Genomic DNA, 20,502 nt, shown 5'->3' with positions numbered 1-20,502 from the left:
AGAGAGAGAGAGGGAGGAATGGAGGAAGGGGCAAAGAGAGAGGGGAGACAGAATATCCGAAGTGGGCCCTGTACAGACAGCAGAGAGCCTGACGTGGGGCTAGAACCCATGAACCATGAGATCGTGACCTGAGCCACAGTCAGATACCTAACCAACTGAGCCACCCAGGCGCCCCTCTTTATGATTTTCTTAATAACATTTTCTCTTCATGAGCTGAATTTATTCTAAGAATACAGTATACAATACATATAACATACAAAACATGTGTCTATCAACTGTTTATGTTACTGATAAGGCTTCTTCTAGTCAACAGTAGGCTGTTACTAGTTAGATTTTGGGGGAATCATTAGTTATGGAGTGCCTGGCTGGCTCAGTCGGTACAGCGTGTGACTTGATCTCAGGATCATGAGTTTGAGCCCCATGTTGGGTGGAGAGATTACTTAAAAAAAAAAGTTATATACATATTTTTTGATTGTGTGGAGGGTTGGTGACTCTAACCCCCATGCTGTTCAAGGGTCAACTATATATATTTATAGTAGTGGAACAATAAACTGTATGTAATTCTCATCAAAGCCTAAATAATAATAAATAGAAAAATACAGCACTAAAAAGGCACTTAGCAAGAAATAACTGTTACCCTTATATTGTTACCTTTCTGTCATTCAAACACAGAATCTTAATTCAGAAATGACAAACAAGGGCAACTGGGTGGCTCAGTGGTTAAGTGTCCAACTTTGGCTCAGGTCATGACCTCACGGTTTGTGAGTTCAAGCTCCACACTGCGCTCTCTGCTGTCAGCACAGAGCCCTCTTCCGATCCTCTGTCCCCCTCTCTTTTTGCCCCTCCCCTGCTTGTGCTCTCTCACTCAAAAATAAATAAACATTAGGAAAAAAAAAGAAATGAAAAACAAATCCAGACTATGAGAAAGAAAGTGATCTGCCTGAAACCAGATAATGAGTGCAGTGTTCAGGACTCCCAACTCCATGTCCAGACAGACCAGTATGATGTGTAGAGAGGTAAGCAACACATATGGCAAAAATACTTTGTTTTTATCAAGTTCTTCTAATGCAAGCTGTGCCTCTTGAGTAATGTTTTCTTCCAATTAGGTTGTCTTTAATTTTTTTTAACTATTTTTTTAAAGTTTATTTATTTGGGGGGTGGGGGGTTGCAGAGAGAGAGAGGGAGAGAGAATTCCATGAACTGTGAGATTATGACCTGAGCCAAAATCAAGAGTTGGATGATTAACCAACTGAGCCACCCAGGTGCCCCTCATGTCTAGGTTTTTAAGTTAACTTTTTGAGTTAACTGTTGGATATGGTGTAAGATAAGAGTCCACCTTCATTATTTTGCATGTAGACATCTAGTTTTCCCAGCAGCATTTGTTGAAGAGACTATCCTTTCCCCATAGTGTAGTCTTGGCACCTTTGTCAAGGATCATTTAACCAAATACATGAAGATTTATTTTAGCATTCTCTAGTCTGTTCTATTGGTCTACAAGCCTGTCTTTAGGTCAATCCAATTCTGTTTTGACTATGGTAGCTTTGCAATATATTTTGAAGTCAGGAAGCATTCCAGCTTTGTTGTTCTTGCTTTATTGTTTTAAAGGTATTTTGAAATTCTACATGAATTATAGGAATTTTTTTTCTATTTCTATAAACAATGCCACAGGCATTTTGATATGGACTGTACTGAATCTACAGATTGCTTTGGGTAATAAGGACATTTTAACAATATTAAATCTTCCCATCCATGAACATGGAATGTCTTCCCATTTATTTGTTTCTAGGTCCTTTGTGTTTTGCATACTATGTTTTCTTGCTTCCCACTTTCTCTTGTTGCTATAAAATGTTTGCATCATTACCTTGACACTTCTTTTCAACTTGTTCATGCTTACACAGTTTAGTCCAGATCTATTTTATTCAAGTGCTATGAGGACTGAAGCTCTCCATGACAGTCTTCCTACCCTATCAGCAGTCTGCATATCTTTTGAGCTGTGTCTGAGGTTAGGATTGTTCTGTCTACTTTTCTGTAAACTAAAGGTTTGGGGAGTAGAAGAGAGCTCAGGTGGTGTTATGTTCAGCTTTTGTTAGAAGATCAGGGCTTTGCTTATTACTCTTCTGAGATTTAGTTAAATATCCCTATTCCAGGGTTCACTATATCTAGTCAGAGATATCTTCTAGTTCTATTAGGATTAGGATCTCACCCCAAATCGGTATGGAACCTTGGAAAAGGACAGGCCCTGGGAGTTTTTCATATTTCTGCTGCGATCTTGGTGGTGGAATATAGGGGCTTTCACCTGGGAAGGTATCTATGACCTTTTACTCATTTTCCTGCTAGCCCCATTTGTTTCTCTCTACATCTGGGGTATTAACAAACATTCTCAAGATCCATCAACATATCTTCTTTCCCTAGTAATGCTTCTTGGAGATGGGCATATAAGAACCATCCATTCCTTTCCTTACCATCATTTTGGAAATTTATAGCATGAAATCATATCCCTCTCCTCATTTGGTTGCTGCTAGTAAGTAGTTTGCTGGTTTTTACTATTCTCTTATTTCACTAAGTATTAGGAAAGAAAGTTCTCTGATCTGGCTTCTATTTACCATCTTTACTAGGACACATGCCTCTTTATCTTAAGCAACTGCATTAAAATTCCATTTACTGCTGCACCATCAATATGTATTATCTCCCACTTGATGAACATTTAGACTGAACCCATTTAAAGTCAATGTAAGAAGAAAACCAATTAATGCATAACTTAGGGGTAGATATAAGAGTGGGATGTCAGGGCTAAATAACCTTAAGATGTATTTATTTAAACTTTAAGGTCTATAATATTATGAAATAATATCTCTATGTAACTTTAATAGGTACTTCCATCTGATTTTAGGTCAACATACCTTGTAATTAAAATTTATTTAGAAAGATAATATTATACTTACTCAAAAATATTCATAAGTTGTTCACTTGGTGCATTTTTCAGTCCAGCCACAATACTCTGTAATCGGCTCACACTTTGAGTGGCTGAAGCAACCGGAGTAATGACTGCTTCTTTTTCTTGTAAATATCGCCGTCCTGTCAGTGGGGTAGAAGGTGCAAATGATGTTTTCTGTCAAAAAAGAAAAATCTTTTAAAAAGTTTAAACAGATTAAAAAGTTATCTTGCCCTCATTATGTGTTTAATTCAGTGTATGTATCACCTTCTCTATTCATATTTAGTAGTACTTTTTTCCTCCCTCCTCTGGTTATCCACCAAATTTTTAACAATATAATGCTAATAACATCCTCACATTCAAAAAAACACTTTTTCAAAGTACTTACTACCTACTATATCATTTTATCATAATACTCATTTGAAATATACACATTTTCACTTTACATATGAAACAGGCACAGAAAAGTTTAAAAAACTGTTGAAGCTGATAAAGTTAATGGAAGAGGCTTGGTCTAAAACAGGTTTTCTACCTTCTAGACCAGTAAGTTTTCCATTAGACCTCATTCTCCAACCCATTTTACATATAAATACAGAATTAAGCCTTCACTATTCACAATCAAGCCCAGAGTTGTATGGCTAAAGTTCAGGGAAAGCACATAGTTTGTCATGGGTAGAAGGAAACTAAATTTTAAAGCAAGTGGCTAAAGTGATACAAAGAATGATAAGAAAGCATAAACCCTTCTTTATGTCAAAAGACACATAGCCTACTGAAAAGTCCAGGCATTCTGGGAAAATACATCAAAAATATGAAAAGCATCAAGAAATGAGGTAATACTAAATGCCACTTTTAATTTTCTTTAATGTTTATTTATTTTTTGAGAGACAGAGAGAGACAGAGTGTGAGAGGGGGAGGTGGAGAGAGAGGGAGGGAGGGGTAGCGGGAGAGAGGGAGGGAGGGAGGGAGGAAAGGGGGGGAGAGAAAGAGAGAGAGAGAGAGAGAGAGAGAGAGAGAGAGAGAGAGAGAGAGAATCCAAAGTAGGCTCCAGGCTTTGAGCTGTCAGCACAGAGCCCGACGTGGAGCTCGAACCCACAAGCTGTGAGATCATGACCTGAGACAAAGTCAGATGCTTAACTGACTGAGCCGCCCAGGTGCCCCCTAAATGCCACTTTTAAAAATTACCTTTTAAGGCTTTCATGGAAAATAAAAATTAGTAGAAGAAACTCAAGATTTAACTTGAAAGATGTGTCTGTTGTTAGTAGAATCACACACAGAGAGAAAAAGATCATTCAAGACTGAGGCCAGGCTAAGTTATATTACTTTTTCAAAGTGTTGTTGAAGATTACAGTCCACATTAGCCTGTGCTGTCAGTTTTCCTAATGGGGCATCACCAGTGAACTTTCGAGGAGTTCCAATTTCCTCTTCTGCATCTGCTCCCAAAAAGATCCTCTCATCAAAATCACCAACAGTTAAAACATATTCTTCATACTCCTTGTTCACTGCTTTGCTGAAAAGAGAATTATTTTATTTACTTTTAAAGATTTTTTTAAATTATTTTTTTAAAGTTTATTTATTTTGAGAGAGAGAAAGAGGGAAAGGATCATGACCCGAGCTGAGATCAAGAGTTGGATGCTTAACCCACTGGCCACCCAGATGCCCCTTTAAAGATTTTACTAAAAAAAAAAATTTTTTTTAAATGTTTATTTGAGAGAGAGAAGAGACAGAGCATGAGTGGGGGAGGGGCAGAGAGAGAGGGAGACACAGAATCCGAAGCAGGCTCCAGGCTCTGAGCTGTCAGCACAGAGCCTGATGTGGGGCTTGAACCCATGAACTGTGATCATGACCTGAGCTGAAATCAGACACTTAACCAACTGAGCCACCCAGGCGTCCCATAAAGATTTTATTTTAGTATTTATTCATTTTTGAGAGAGAGAGAGACAGAGACAGAGAGAGAGAGAGAGAGAGAAAGAGAGAGAGAGAGCGAGCGCACAGAGGAGGACAGAGGATCCAAAGCAGGCTCTATGCTGACAGGAGTGAGTCTGGGGCTCGAACTCACGAACTGTGATATCATGACCAGAGTTGAAGTCAGACACTCAATCGACTGAGCCACCCACGTGCCCCTTTAAAGATTTTATTGTTAAGTAATCTCTACACCCAACGTGGGGCTTGAACTGATAAGCCTGAGATCAAGAGTCTTGTGCTCTTCTGACTGAGCTAGCCACGCACCCCAAGAATTATTTTAAGTAGCTAGAATAAAACTAAGTTACACACAAATTTACCTTTTTTCAAAAAAAATTTTTATTTATTAAAGTAATCTCTACACTCAACATGGGGCTTAAACTCATGATCCCAAGATCAACAGTGGCATGCTCTACCAACTGAAACAGCTAGGCATCTCCACAATGGATTTATCTTCACTTCAAGATAGATTTAGACTCCAAGACCTGGAAAAGCTGATGACTTTCAAATTTTTAACTCTGCCCATCTAACAATATTGAAGGTTCTTATCTGATTATGGACATGCTTCACATTCACATATATAACGATAATAAATTACTCTGAAAGATGAGCAAAAAGAGAGTATAAACTTAATCTCAAAACTAGCTGAACCTAATTAAGATCTGATCAAGAGATCTGATTAAGAGAACAATAGTTGCTTTGAATATATATATATATTCTGAATTTGCCAGAAGTCATTGGGTCTGTTTATGAGTTTCTCTGGAAGGAGCTCTTTTAAGTGGCAAAGGTTTCCTAAAATAAGTGTACTTAAAGACAACAAGGCTTAGTTAACAACATCTAGTTAATACCACTAATGCAGAAGGAACTTGAGTTTGAAGGAGTTAACTTGATATAATGTTCCACTTAATAAGTTGCAATAAATCATTATTGACAGCCTATAATATGGCAGATACCATTAGTGTTAGACACTTACCTATTATCAGTAAAACTGGAAAGGTCCAGGAGGCATTCTCCTTTTAAAATCTGGGAAGAAAAAGTCATTTTGTGACACGTAATTAAACACAATAACATACAAAAACATGATATTTATCTAAATTTTCACATTGGTAGTTGTTATAAATAATATACACACAAAAGAGAATTACTGAATATTTCTTTCAAACCAGTAAAACCTATATAGTGTGCAAATAAAAGTTTAAAGTCCATTTTGAAAATACTTTGAAGTTGGCCTATGGCAGTGGTTTCTAAATTCTAGTGACATAAGAAGCACTTAGGGGAACTTCTAAAAAATGCAGATTGATGGACCCCAAGTTCTGAGCTGAGGCAGCATTTTATATAAATTCCCCAAGTGATTCTGACAAAAGCAGTCCAATTTTAAACACTGGTCTATGGAGAAGGGAAACTAACATTTATTGAATGATTATATGTATCAGGCAAGAAAAAGATTCAAAGGGAATATAGGTACTGTTGCTGGTGAGAGAAGAAAAGTACACTGTTTATAATATTTTCTACGTACCCCACACTATGCTTAGACTACTATACATCAGGGTTGCAAACTCAAATGCCTTCAGGGGTCAAAGCTCAACATACATAAATGAAGAGGGTAGAAAGCATACTTCCCATCTTAAAAGAGGTGGCCATCATTTAACTTGATCAGAGTTACCCATGTAGAAATTCATGTAGATATTCCAATCCTGTTTTGCCATAGCTTCTGATTTTTGAAAGAGATTTTCACATAAAAAGTCTTTATATGTAAATTAAAATGGAATGAAATTAAAATAAAGAATGTCCTACACAGGCCAAACAAAATATCTGTGGCCCAAGAGCAGAAGGACAATTGTCCAACTCAGGATACTTCAGGAGTGAAATGAAGTCCTATAATAATTATGCCAAGACAACAACCCAAAACTAGATAATCCAGGCAAACCAAGATGTATGGTCATTATACCTTAGAGCTACTAGTATGCTGCTGCTGCAGAGCACAAAAGACATAATCCTTGAGTTCCTGTCAAAGTTTACTTTGCTGGAAATGTTTAACATACAGATAAGGAGCCACGACTCACACACACACACACACACACACACACACACACACACACACACAGACACACTCTGGAAGAAAGATAACGCTAAATACAAAAGTTTGTGTAAAAGAAGAGCCACCATGTAGGAAAGACTTTATGCTTAAAGAAAAATCTCATAATATCTACAAAGAGGGGTACCACAGTGATGACCTAATTTCTCTTTTTCACCAAAGAGAAAATATCAAGGACTAGCTGGATTAAATGGCTCAATGTTTGGGAAGTAAGACACTGAGACCAAGAGGAATAAGCCATTTCATAAATACAGAAATAGCTAAGTGAATTACCTAGAGGAAAACCCAGAATGCATGCAGATAGCCTGTAAGCAGCTACAAAACTATAACGGATTTCCTGCTCTATTTATATGGAATTAAAGCTATAGTTGTTATAGATCATCCCACCTTTAGAAAATACTCAGCAGTTACTCAAATTGTGGCAGTAAATTAGTTTACTCTGACCTGCTTTTTACGTTCTGTTCTTCGTAATTCTTTTATCAGAGCCTCTTACAGCTGCCTCTGCCTATGAATTTACTTGACAGTACATACAGTTGGTCACAGTCTTTAACAGCTCAGTTTGCACACCACAAAAGATCATAGGGCAATTCTGCACCACAGCATTCTACATCACAGCAGAGACTGAACCCTGATAATCTGGACCTTGAGTCCTGTAACACTGAGAACTTGCTTAAAACCTTGTTTTTGCCTTTGAGGCTCCTGCTACTGACCCTTAAAAATCTTAGCCATTCACTTATAAGTAAAGTACCTTTCTGTCAAAGAGTTTTGAAATATACGGCTTAAAGTAGTGCTCCTTTATTCCTTTTGCTTCTACTAGAAGTCCATCATGCAGTTCACACAGTACAGCAATGATGCAGGGAGGTTCTTCAGAAGCCCTAAAGTCAGCAGTATGGAAATCAGATGGTAAACCTAGTTTGATAGGGTATGAAGAGCAAAAGAGGGGGAAGAAGAATATGGTCAACTTTCAAAACTTTTTCTAAAAACTATGACGAATTTTTAAAAATAAATAAGGTTATTACCTTTAAATGATGGGTTTAACAAATCTCGTCTATTTGGGCATATAATGGCATTGGCAAAAATCAGATCCAAGCAGCACAGAAGTAAATGGTAAGAGTTTACTAAATCATCTCCAATCATACGAAAATTACCTTTATAAGAAAAAAAAAAAAAGACACGAAGACCAGAAACCTCTCATGTCAAATAACCAGTGCCCACAGTAGAAATGTAAAACCACTGAAAGTATCACCTTACCCTTAGTATAAACAAAGAGGGTCCAACAGAAATTAAAGAGATCCTTAACACTGCAAGGAATCCTCCTAGAAAGAAAAAATGTACTTTTTAATTGACTAATTTGCTAAATATCACTCCACATTTGTCATTTAAATTGAAATAGCAAATATAAATAACTAGAAAGTCAAATTACATGTAAAATTCCATTCACAAAGGACAATTTACAGTCCATTAAATGGACTTAAATAAGCCTTTTTAGTCTGCACAAAATAATCAGAACATAAAAAAATAAGTATTACCCTGAATTTCCAGATACGGTAATTATAAATGGGTTTTTAAAAATTTTTTTTCCACAAATGGATTCTTATGGTAAAAAACAGGCTTTAAAAATGCAAATTTCCTAACCTTTATGTTTTTTTTAATATCAATTATATAACGATTAAGGTTCTCACCTCTGCTTCCTGCTTCGTGGTAACCTCGGTAGCTCTTCATATGGATTTTGAAATATATCTAAAAAAATTGGCTCAAATTTTTTGAAAATTACAGTAGACACCTCAAAATTTCTTTCTAGCCTTTCTATACGTTCACGAAATTCTTGTGGCAGGTTTGACATGTCCATCCACTTCTTCATTTTATTAAAAAACTGTATTAAGCTAAACAAATTAAAAAAAGCAACTTTAAAAGGAGTCCATACAATGGACAAGTTAACATTTTATTTATGCCTACAAATCTTTATCTAAAAACGTAAATTTATCAAAAAAAAAAAAAAAAAAGCAACCAAAAAATCTCGCTCCCAAGTGCTATGAAATTACTCTGACTCCCAGAATCACTATAGGAATCACTATAGGAATGTAGATTTTGAATTATGGTCATTACATCAATGTCTTCTAAGCAAGGGGCAATGACACCTACCTACTTCTTTTATTCCCTACAGCACCTAGACAGTAATTTGTATATACATTACAGAGTAAATACCAACAGATTGTTGAGTTCACAAAATTAGTTTGAGGACAGACATAATCTCCCAAGTAGTGGATTCTGGAAGTTGATCACAAAGCACCAGACAGCTACAGTTTAGGAATAAAATTCAAGTGTTCATGTTCCAATGTGTGGTTCTACCACCAAATATAAACGAAGAAGGTAGTACATATCCAGAAAATCACTTAATGATTATTACTCCACCTTTCTGGCTTATTCAATTATGGGTACATTTTTTATGTCCCCATGTTAGTATGGTCTTAGATTGAAAATATGTAGTGCTAAAGTCCATATAAGTGTCTAGCACTATATACAGAATACTTTTTTTATAAAGATTTTAAAAGTAATCTCTTCACCCAACGTGGGGCTTGAACTCACAACCCCAGGATCAAGAGTTGCATGCTTTACTGACTGAGCCACCCAGGGGCCCCTGGAATGATACTTAAAAAAAAAAAAAAAAAAAAAAAAGTTGATAGAAGACATTATCAGCTAATTGTCCACAGGTACTCAAACTCCAGATATGCTGACTGAAATCTGAGACTCTAAGAGTCTTTTTTTACAAAATTTTTTTTTTTACTCTTTATTTTTGAGAGAGAAAGAGAGAGAGAGAGATACAGAGTGTGAGTGGGACAGGGGCAGAGAGAGGGAGACACTGAATCTGAAGCAGGCTCCAGGCTCTGAGCTGTTAGCACAGAACCCGACTGGGGCTCGAACCCACGAACCGGGAGATCATGACCTGAGCCGAAGTTGGACGCTTAAGCGACTGACTCGTGATCTCAGCTCAGGTCATGATCTCATGGTTTGTGAGTCTGAGCCCCGTGTCAGGCTCTGTGCTGACAGCTTGGAATCTGCTTGTGATTCTCTCTCTCCCTTTCTCTCAGCCTTTCCTTGGCTTTCTCTGTCTCTCAAAATTAAATAAATATTTTAAAAAAGATTATAAACAATAGCAAAAAACATTATTGCCAGGTTGCTAAATATTTATTTGGGCTGACAGATTATAGTCTCTTGTAGGAGACTTTGTTTGGGGAGGCAGGGATGCTCAGCATGTGAAATCCTTTCCTTTGTTTGAGGAATTCCCCAATTTTGAATCTTGCCATCTGCTAGATCACCTTCACTGGAAGTTAGGGTGAAGGCATAAAACCTGAGGTCTTTGATATATGTTTGGGATTTTGAATATGGAGCTGGTGGCGCAGAGAACACAACAACTGATTAATTCTTACAATCAATTAGCTCTCAGGGGCAAATACACTCGCAATGTCCAGGGATGGTACTGATGATCATGCAAGTCATGTCCTTGTTAGATAAATTTTTGTGATATGCTTTTCGCTATAACCAGGCTCCTTTTGTTCCTGGACATTTTCCAAGTCATTCTAAAGACTTTGTCAGCTATTCAATATCCTTTCAGTAAATTTCTCTTCTCCTTAAGTTAGCCAAAGTTGGTAGTTGGTATCTGTTTTTTTTTATAAACAAGGGGCTTGACTAACACATCCCCATATAAATCCACTGTATTTACTGTTATCCCAAAAATGGCTGTTCTATCGTGGAACAAAGTACATCAAATGTCTGAAAACAAAAAAAAAAAAAAACCTTACAGCATTGTTATTACTTAAACGAGGATTATGATTTTTAAAACTAAAATAAGAAGCAAAGTAAACTTGACAGCTTTCAAAACTATTCTGTTCATTGGGATTCTGTTGTAAAGAAAACATTATTCCAAAAAGCACATGAAAAGAAACTCCACATCACTGGCCATCAGGGAAATACAAGATACCATTTCATGCCTACTAGAATGCCATAATAAAAAAGACAAATAATAACAAGTATTGGCAAGGGTAGTGGTAAAACGGAACCCTCAAGCTCTGCTAGTGGGAATGTAAACTCGTGCACTTTGGAAAACAATCTTGACAGTTTCTCAAAAGGTTAAACATAGAATTCCCATATGATCCAACAATTCCATTCATACATATACACCACCCCCCAAATGAATATATGTCTCCAAAAGTTGTACACAACTGTTCATAGCAGCATTATTCATAATAGCCAAAAGGTACAAAGAACTCAAGTATCCATCAACTAATAAGTGGATAAACACAATGTGATATATCCATGCAATGTAAATATTATTCAGACATAAAAAGGAATGAAGTGCTGATACATGCCAAGGGCTAGGAGAAGGGAGAAGAAGGAAGTTGTTGTTTAATTGTTACAGAGTTTCAATTTGGGAAACTGAAAAAGTTCTGGAGATGGATAGTGGTGACGGTTGCACAATGTAAATGTATTTAATGCCACCGAACTATATTCACTTAAAATTGGTTACCTGGTAAATTTTGTTATGTAGATTTTACCACACACACACACACACACACACACACCTTAAAACAAATATAGAGTAGGGATGGTAAACATGGGGCATACGTCCCAATAGCAGCACACTACTGAATTTTACTGGCACTCAAAAAATAAAAAAGAAATTATTGTGTAAAAAGTTAACATCATCAATGTTCCAATTAAAATTATGAAAAAAAAATTTTCATGAACTAAATACTCATTCAGGTTCTATTATAACATGAAAATAATGAATGAATGTCATCTTGATTTAAATCGCAAGTTATTGAAAAACTTGTGAAAAATGTGGAAAAATTACTTCTCAATACTTAATACAATAAGATGCAGACAAAATAAAAATTCAAATTATATAACAGTAACTATTTTTTAATATTACACTTAATAGCCAAATAAATTTTTAGTTGGAACTCATTTTAAGTTGAAAGTTGCTTTGGTTAAGTTTTTTCACAAACTGAAGCTGAATATATAAATACAGTTCAAAACAAACATACTAATATTTGTGGGTGGATGCATATGTAATACAGCATGGACTTGGGAGGCTCCGCCACTTACTAGGGGTATAACCTTTGGGAAGTAATTTAAGTTCTTGGTGACTTGGTTTCCTTATCTGTAAAATGAGATTCATTTCATGGGATTAACTGTGAGGATTAACTGAATAAAAAAATACAAACCCTTAGTATATAGTAAGTGCCTACCATACAGGTAATTTCTCAATAAAAATTTTCTAGTTTTACATGTACATCTAGAATCTACATTTGCACAGTATTTTGCAGTATGATTTATGAGCAATATTTGATGAGAATAATCAGGGGCACCTGGGTGGCTCAGTCGGTTAAATGTCTGACTCTTGGCTTTGGCTCAGGTCATGATCTCATGGTTCGTGGGACCAAGCCCCATGTAGGGCTCTGTGCTGACAGCGCAGAGCCTACTTGGGATTCTCTCCCCCATGACCAAAATAAATAAACATTAAAAAAAAAAAAAAAAGATTTAATCATTTAAAATTATCCTTAAAGTTCAAATTGTGAAAATAGCCCAAATTATTATAAATCAATGTAAATAATAACATCACTTGTAATTCTTTTTTATTTGTCTGAACATGATGAAGCTGGTCTATGCTCTTTTAGTAGTTCAGAATCTGACACCTGAAAAAATTTATATCAGGGGCACCTGGGTGGCTCAGTTGGTTGAGTGCCCGACTCTGGCTCAGGTCATGATCTCAAGTTTGGTTGGTTCAAGCCCCACACTGGGCTTTGTGCTGACAGGCTTTGCCTGCTTTGAATTCTCTATCTCCCTCTCTCTCTGCCCCTCCCCTGCTCACTCTGTCTCAAAAATAAACATTAAAAAAATTTTTTTTTAAATTTCTATCAATCTACATTAAAAAAACTAGTACCTTTTGACCCTTCAGTACATTTTTAGAAATGTAGCGGAAATACATTTTCACAATGATGTTCAGCTGTGTATTACCACAAAGAACTGGATACAACCTAAATGGTCATTGATAAGGGGTTGGCTAACTATATGAAACATCCTTACACCCTAAATCCTAGAGTAAGGAAGAGCTACTTATGGTGATATGGAAGGATTACCAGAATATTAAGAAAAGCAACTGCAAAATAATACATATAGTGAGATCGCATTTATGTTTTAAAAAACAACCAAAACACTAAAAAACAGGCTTTTTTTTCTGTTTAATAATTTATTAACAGTAAATTGTTTAAGTGGTTAATTCTGGGGAATGAGGAAAAAAAAGAAAGAGGTATCTTTACATTTTTAAACCTTCTGTATTATTTGAAAATTTGTGAACCTTTTAAAAAATGATGGTTAAAGTATACATAACAGAAAACTTACCATTTTAACCATTTTAAAGTGTACATTAAGTACATTCCCAACGTGCAACCATCACCACCATACATCTCCAGAATGTTTTCATTATTTGAAATTTTTACCATATACTTATACTGCTCTAAATTTTAAGTTCTTCTTTTTGGTTCAGTTTCCCCCATAAACCTAATATTCTAAATATTTAAAAATTTTTATATGGTCAATAATGAGAAACACTGATAGAAAAGTCAGATTATTTTATATTACAATGAAGAGGGATATTCTGCTCAATTAAAAAAATTATGTGAATTCAATCTTAATTATACTTTCATTTTATTTTTATCACTAATGACAAAAATTGATACCTATTAAAGTTTTAAAAACTGCCTTCAGGGAAAAATTTTGTCTTTAATGCACTATTTTTCCACTTACGAAAACTAAAATTGTTCTGAGAAAAAAATATTTTGGTTTTTAATTTAGCATGAATTGAAACCTAATTGCTCCCCCTGGATAGGTCTTTCAAAGTTTGTTTCTCTTCCATGCTGGAAACCCATGACAGCAAATAGACAACAACCTCAAGTAGTCTTGTCATGGGTAGAAAATCCCAGAAACTGAGAACACTACCACCTATATCTGGTTCACTCCATTTCTTTTGTTTTGTATCCAGGCAAATAGTTCCACATGATTAATTCTAGAGCAAGTAAAAGCTATAGCCAAGACCTTCTGATTGCTTACCTGTTGCAAGGTAAAAAATATTAACTATACAGTAGAAAAACAAGACATCACCTTTAGCAGATAATCAAAATTAACATCACCAAAGAGAAGCAGGTGGATATCGTGCCTCCAGATGTAATATAGTGAAGACACAAAACTACTTATGTAGTTTTCTATCTGGGGATATGTAACTTGCTTCTAAGTAAAAGAAAATATGAGACAAATCCAAAATGAGGAGTAATCTATTAAAAAGGAGGAGGTAATTGGGGTGCCTGGGTGGCTCCAGTTGGTTAAGCATCTAACTTCAGCTCAGGTCATGATCTCATAGTTCATGAGTTTGAGACCCACAACGGGCTCTGTGCTGACAGCTCCAAGCCTGGGGCCTACTCAGACCCTATGTCTCCCTCTCTCTCTGCCCCTCCCCTACTAGCACTTTGTCTTTCTCTCTCTCAAAAATAAACATTAAAAAAAAATTTTTTTTTAAAGTGGGGGTAAGGTGGTTGTGGACTATATTCTTGCTGTGGAAATATTCCTGATTAAAGGAAACTAAACAGACATGATAAGTGAATGTAATAACTGATCCTAGATTGGAAATTGTTCTTTTAAAAAGCTGCTATAAAGACCATTATTGGATCAACTAATAAAACTAGAATACAGATAATAGATTAAATTATTGTATCAATGTTAACTTTGCTGAAGTTGATAACTGTTGTAGTTATCTAAGTTTATACACTGAACTATTTAGGGACAAAGGGCTATAATGTACGTTACTTACTTTGAAACAGTTGAGGAAAAACTATTTGAGAAAGATCAAATGACAAAGCAAATGGAGTAAAATGTCAATAGGTGAATTTGGGTCAAGGGTATCTGGGTGTTCTTTCTACTTTCCTTATTTTTGCAACTTTTCTGAAAGCTTGAAATTGTCTCCAAATTTAAAAAAAATAATAAAAAAAGCTACAGATAAAAAAGATTTAGTACAGAGACCTCTGAAGTCAGAATTTGAGGAAAAGGGGCAATGGAATAATGTGAGAATTGGAAAAGGAGACCTATAGGATAACAAACTTAAAATGGAATAGAGTTAAACAGAAATTAAATTCTAAAGCTAAATTTAGGACTTATAAAACAGTGTTTGAAAAATCAAAGTGCTTTACCTTAATTTAGCTGAACGTAGTATTCTGGTAAGTGAAACACAATTTCCTTCCATGATACCCTTCCCAACAGTAGGAATAATGCTTTTGCGGCATGCAACATATAACGAACATGCCAACCAGTGTATAACTTCTCCCTGGCAGGCAAAAGACAAACAGTAAAATGGATGTATTATGTTAAAATGCTTGAATTCTAGAACCAAAAAAAGATCTTGGAATTGTCTGATCTTACATTATGTATATAACAGGCCAAAGTGATGAAGATATTTGCCCAAGGTCATGAAGCTTAGTTTTGCAGTAATGGGTATAAAACTCCTTACATCAGTCCTGTGTAAGATGCTAAATCAGCATTAGTCTAAAAACAGATCTTTCATCTACACCCCAAATCTAATATTATACAAAGAGTTCTCTTAAAATTTCTCAGCACTGGCTTTCTCAATTTTATAACACCGGTGAGTCATGGCCTTGAAGATGCTTAAGTTCCTTTCCACCATGTTAATTTTATGTTTCTTCTTTAACAAGTTTGGTAGAGAAAGGAAAGTACTGAGTAGAAAGATGGCCAGGGAGACACATAAAAAGTTCATATCTATCTCAAGCAACATAAAGGAGACTGTCATTTTTGTTAGGTAAAAATTTGGGGAATTATTTACCTAATCTTTAAAAAAATTTTTTATTTTGGAGAGAAAGAGAGAGCATGAGCAGGGGAGTGGGGTAGAGGGAGAGAAGGAGGGCGAGAGGGAGGAGGAGGGAGAGGAGGAGGAAAGGAGAGAGGGAGGAGGAGGGAGAATCTGAAGATGTTCCATGCTCAGTGAAGAGCCTGACAAAGGGCTTGAAGCCACAACCCTGGGATCACAACCTGAGCCGAAATCAAGAGTCAGATGTTCAACTGACTCAGCCACCCGAGCACCCATATTTACCCAATCTTTAAAATAGTAATTTAGCCTATTTTAGCAGATATCTCAATTTATAATGCTATAAAAAAGATGACATTTGGTAATTCAACACTTAATTGTCTGCTTTAGACTTGAGATATCTCCCAAGTTAGAATCACTTTATTAATGTTTACCTACTTTTGAGAGAGAGAGAGAGAGAGAGAGAGAGAGAGAGCGAGCGCCCAAATGGGAGAGGGGCAGAGACAGGGAGACACAGAATCCGAAGCAGGCTCCCGGCTCTGCACTGTCAGCACAGAGCCTAATGAAGGGCTTGAACCCATGAACCACGAGATCATGACTCAAGCCAAAGTCAGATGCTCAACCAACTGAGCCACCCAGGCATCCCTATTATTTTTTGTGAAGTTTATTTATTTTGAGAGAGAGAGAGAGAGTATGCATGCCAGTGGGGGAGGGACAGAGAGAGGGAGAGAGAATCCCAAGCAGGCTTTGCATTAGCGCAGAGCCTGACATAGGGCTTGATCCTACAAACAGTGTAAAATCATGATCTGAGCCAAGATCAAGAGTCAGACACTCGACTAAGTCACCCAGGTGCCCCTTAAAATCACTTTATAAGTTTACTACTGAACTATATATGGATTTTAAGGTTTAAGAATTAGACACAATACAGCACAACATATTACTGTTCCTATTTACTATTCTACAGATCCTCTTTAAGACCAGATTCTAGAAGGATAAAAACATGGAAAGATTTCTTGTAGTAATCCAAAAGGGGTGGGCAGAAATGGGGTGGGCACCAATAGAGTTAAAGCCCAGTGTTACTACCTTAAAGTACTGAGAAATCTTATTTGCTCAAGGTATTAAATGAGGCAGTAAGCTTAAGTTTGGATAATTTTAGAAGCCTTGATTAACCAATTATTTGGGAATAGCATCCAAGTATTACAAGAGCCACTGGAGGGGCACCTGGGTAGCTCAGTCCGTGAAGCATCTGACTTCATCTCAGGTCATGATCTTGTGCTTCGTGGGTTTGAGCCCCACATTGGGCTATGTGCTGACAGCTCAGAGCCTAAAGCCTGCTTCAGATTCTGTGTCTCCCCCTCTCTCTGCCCCTCCCCCAGTCGCGCATGCTCTCTCTCTCTCTCTCTCTTAAAAATAAACGTTAAAAAAAAAAAAAAGAGCCATTCGATACAGGTTACTAGATGAAAACACCATAGAGATAAAATAAGTACTGAAATTTTTGCTTCTTTTTCCTAAAAAAAAAAAAGAAAAGAAAAAAGTCATCTTTATTATTTATTCTGATGTTAGACCTTAGAAATGCAATGATGGTTTCTGACCTCATTGAATTACAAATTTAGAGTTAAGAAAAGGAACAGAAAACCATGATCTATAATTGATGAGACATGCTGTAAGAATCGAAGATAAAGTGTGAGAGACTATAGCATAATAACTGATGTTAAGTGGAGGTCAGAGAAGGATTCACAGAGGGAGACACCAAAATGTAAGAGGGAAAGGCAAGGGAGAAATGTAAGCAGGAAGTTGTCAGGCATACTGACAGGCAGGAAGCTGGGGACAGGGCTTCTTAACAACAGAGGGGCACCTGGGTGACTCAATTGGTTAAGTGTCTGACTTAGGCTCAGGTCATGATCTCGAAGTTCACGTGTTCCAGCCCCACATCTCAGTCCCTCCAGCCCCACATCTTCAGAACCTCTGTCCCTCTCTCTCTCTGCCCCTCCCCTGCTTGCGTGCATGATCTCTCTCTTAAAAATTTTTTTTTAAAGATTGCCTTATAAAAACCAGTAGATCTATGAAAATACCTACTCTAAGAGTCTTTCACCGAAAACAAACAAAAGAGAAAAAAAAGGAGAGGTGGCTGGGTGGCTAAGTTGGTTGAGTGTCCAACTCTTGCTTCTGGGTGCAGGTCATGATCTCATGGTTGGTGGGATGGAGCCTGATTCCGGCTCTGCGCTGTAAGTGTGGAGCCTGCTTGGGATTCTCTCTCTGCCCCTCCCTGCTCGTGCTCTCTCTCAAATAGATAAGTTAATTTAAAAAATAAAAGAAGAGGAAGAATATAAAAGACTCTGGACAGAATAAACCCTCACCAAATCTTAATTCACAGATCTGTGCTCTCTAAATCAAACATTCAAGATGTCCTGATTAACTTCCCCTAACTGGAGATTTAGTTCTCCAATTTGCCTGTTGGTGAGTGGGAAAAGTTTCCAGGCAGAGGGTGTGGCGTGAAGAAAGTACACAAGTGGGAAGAAACTTGGCATGTTCAAGAATCTGAAAGAGGTGTCCAGTTTAATGCCCTGACCAGTTTGCACAGTAAATGCTTATTCAGCGACAGACCAAAAGAGGACTTGGGATGTCGGAAACACTGTCTTGGGCTTTTAGAAATTAGTTTCTTTTCACTGAGCGGCCATAATTCATAATCTCCCTTTCTTATTCCTCCTTCAGCTTTCCAGTCATGCCACTCATGGATGCAGGTCACTGTCCTTTATCCAATCTACAATAGTCCTACCGTAGAGACATACGAAGAGTGTCTCTTAGGTATTTTTCCCTCATATACAGACACACATACTCAATTTCAAATATCCAACTATATGCTTCCGAATCCACCAATTAATTATTTCACTGGGTGGTGAGTCGGTGGAGCACTGTGTCTGTGTGTGTGTGTGTGTGTGTGTGTGTGTGTGTGTGTGTGTCTAGACCCCTTGGATCATGAAACAAAACCTCTGAATTTAAATATAATGAAATACATTCCGCCGTAACGCCATCTCTACACTGCATTCCTTGTCTGGATTCCTATAATAATTAGCAGAACGACCCTGAGGAAGACCCTTCTCTGGGCCTTGATATTATTACCTGGAAAGCAGGTATAATTCGGCCCTGCCATATTCACAGGGCGGTGGGGGAGGACTCAATGCAAGAATGGTTGGGAAGAATCTAATGATGGTTTACACTTATTTTATCCAGAACCAGGCCCTGTGCTAAGCATCAGGATACGGACACAGGAGCAAGCTGGGGCTGAGAGCCTTTCTTCAAAGCGAGCACCCCAAACCTCCGCCCGGACGAGGCCAAAGGGTGGAGGTCAAAGCTTAAGCCCTTTCGTGGAATGGCGATCCCAGGTCGGGTTCCCAGGGTCGTGGTGAGAACTAAGTGAGACAACAGATTTAAAGAGCTGGGCAGTGGTGTAGCATTAACTTCACTTTAGCTTTTACCATTATGGCATTTGGTTTTTTAACAGATTTACGGGCACTATCACGACGTCTGCGGCGCTCGACGGGGCGGAGGGAAGCTGGTCTGGAGTCTAGGGGACCCCCGAGTGACGTGTGACCCTCCGCTCCTCTTCCGGACTTCGGTTTCCCGCCTCAGAAAGAAAACGGATAGATTGGTCTACACCCGCCCTTCCAGCTTCGCACTCCTCTGCTCCCGGCTGGGCAGCGACCCTTCCCGGCGGGGAAACTCCCACCGCCCCACAGGGTGGGGTAGGGGCGGGGCGAGGGTGGGGCCTGGCAGGGGTCTGGTCCGGCCGCCCCACCTGCCGCCGCTCACCTCTAGGCTGTAGTTGCCCCGGATGGCGGTGAAGTCGTCCAGGGCTTCGGCCGCGCTCCCCTCGTCCAGGTTCAGCTCCTGGCACAGAGCCTGCAGCGCCTCTCCGGCGGCGGCAAGCACCGCCGCCCCCTCAGCGTGGGGCTCGTCCTCGAACATCCCCTCAGGCCCTGCGGGCGCCGCAGCCACGGCCCCCCGGCTCCTTTCTCGTTTTCTGGGCGCGCTACCCACAACCCCCTGCGCCAAAGCGCGCGAAAGTCGGTGACTTTAGCACGACGTCTCTCCGACAGTCTGCATCCGCGTTTCCCCTCAAAAAAGTCCGTTTCTCCTCCGGGGCACCCAGTGGCCTCTCTCTGGAGATGTGTGATAAGAAGATGGATCTCAATTCCTGGGGAATAAAACAAAAACAAAAACACCCTGGGCGTGGTCTTTGTCGGGCTGCGAGGGGCACAGCCAGCGCAGCAAGTTGTTGCGGAGGGATCGGCAGCCGCGCGCAGAGGCTGCTGGGAATTGTAGTCCATATCCTGCCTTGACGGCCGCGGCGCTGCCCGGGTCTCGGCAGCTCTTCGGCTTCGACGGAGCTGTCTCTTGTGAGGTGGTCTCCTCGATCGTCTTCGGGAGGAGCCTCCTTTGTACCACTAACCCATGGGCGTGTGTTTTCCACTGCCTCGCCAAACTTCGTCTCAGACTTGCCCCTTGATAAGAGACCGAGGCACGAACTGAAAAAAGTGGTCTCGTGACAGCGGGAGGCCTCGGGATTCCTGTCTCCAGCGGCCAGTGAGTGGTCTGTTGAATGACTGAAGGGCTGGAGAGGCAGGGATGTCAGGGAACTACTCCTTG

The 20,502-nt window shown here is 38.6% G+C and overlaps 1 protein-coding gene across 4 annotated transcripts in view; it reads right to left on the bottom strand.

Annotated features, from left to right (window-relative positions):
* The window catches only part of RBL1 (RB transcriptional corepressor like 1), a 64,494-nt gene extending 44,586 nt beyond the window's left edge, over nucleotides 1–19,908 (bottom strand). For 3 of the 4 annotated variants that reach the window (XM_015535515.2, XM_007077696.3, XM_042980451.1), the window contains exons 1-9: nucleotides 19,666–19,908; nucleotides 15,227–15,360; nucleotides 8,669–8,869; nucleotides 8,238–8,302; nucleotides 8,006–8,134; nucleotides 7,735–7,895; nucleotides 5,865–5,914; nucleotides 4,253–4,439; nucleotides 2,943–3,109 (exon numbers count right to left, since the gene is read on the bottom strand). In XM_015535515.2, the coding sequence (XP_015391001.2) occupies nucleotides 2,943–3,109; nucleotides 4,253–4,439; nucleotides 5,865–5,914; nucleotides 7,735–7,895; nucleotides 8,006–8,134; nucleotides 8,238–8,302; nucleotides 8,669–8,869; nucleotides 15,227–15,360; nucleotides 19,666–19,821 (1,250 nt within the window). In that variant the 5' untranslated portion in view covers nucleotides 19,822–19,908. Of the gene's footprint in view, nucleotides 1–2,942; nucleotides 3,110–4,252; nucleotides 4,440–5,864; nucleotides 5,915–7,734; nucleotides 7,896–8,005; nucleotides 8,135–8,237; nucleotides 8,303–8,668; nucleotides 8,870–15,226; nucleotides 15,361–15,455; nucleotides 15,535–19,665 lie in introns of those variants that run through there. The other variant, XM_042980450.1, reaches the window with a different exon arrangement.
* Nucleotides 19,909–20,502: the final 594 nt, after the last annotated feature.

Source organism: Panthera tigris, chromosome A3, assembly GCF_018350195.1.
Source record: "Panthera tigris isolate Pti1 chromosome A3, P.tigris_Pti1_mat1.1, whole genome shotgun sequence".
Lineage (NCBI taxonomy): Eukaryota > Metazoa > Chordata > Mammalia > Carnivora > Felidae > Panthera > Panthera tigris.
Note: the sequence above shows the minus strand (reverse complement) of the source record. Positions and strands in the feature narration are given on the sequence as shown.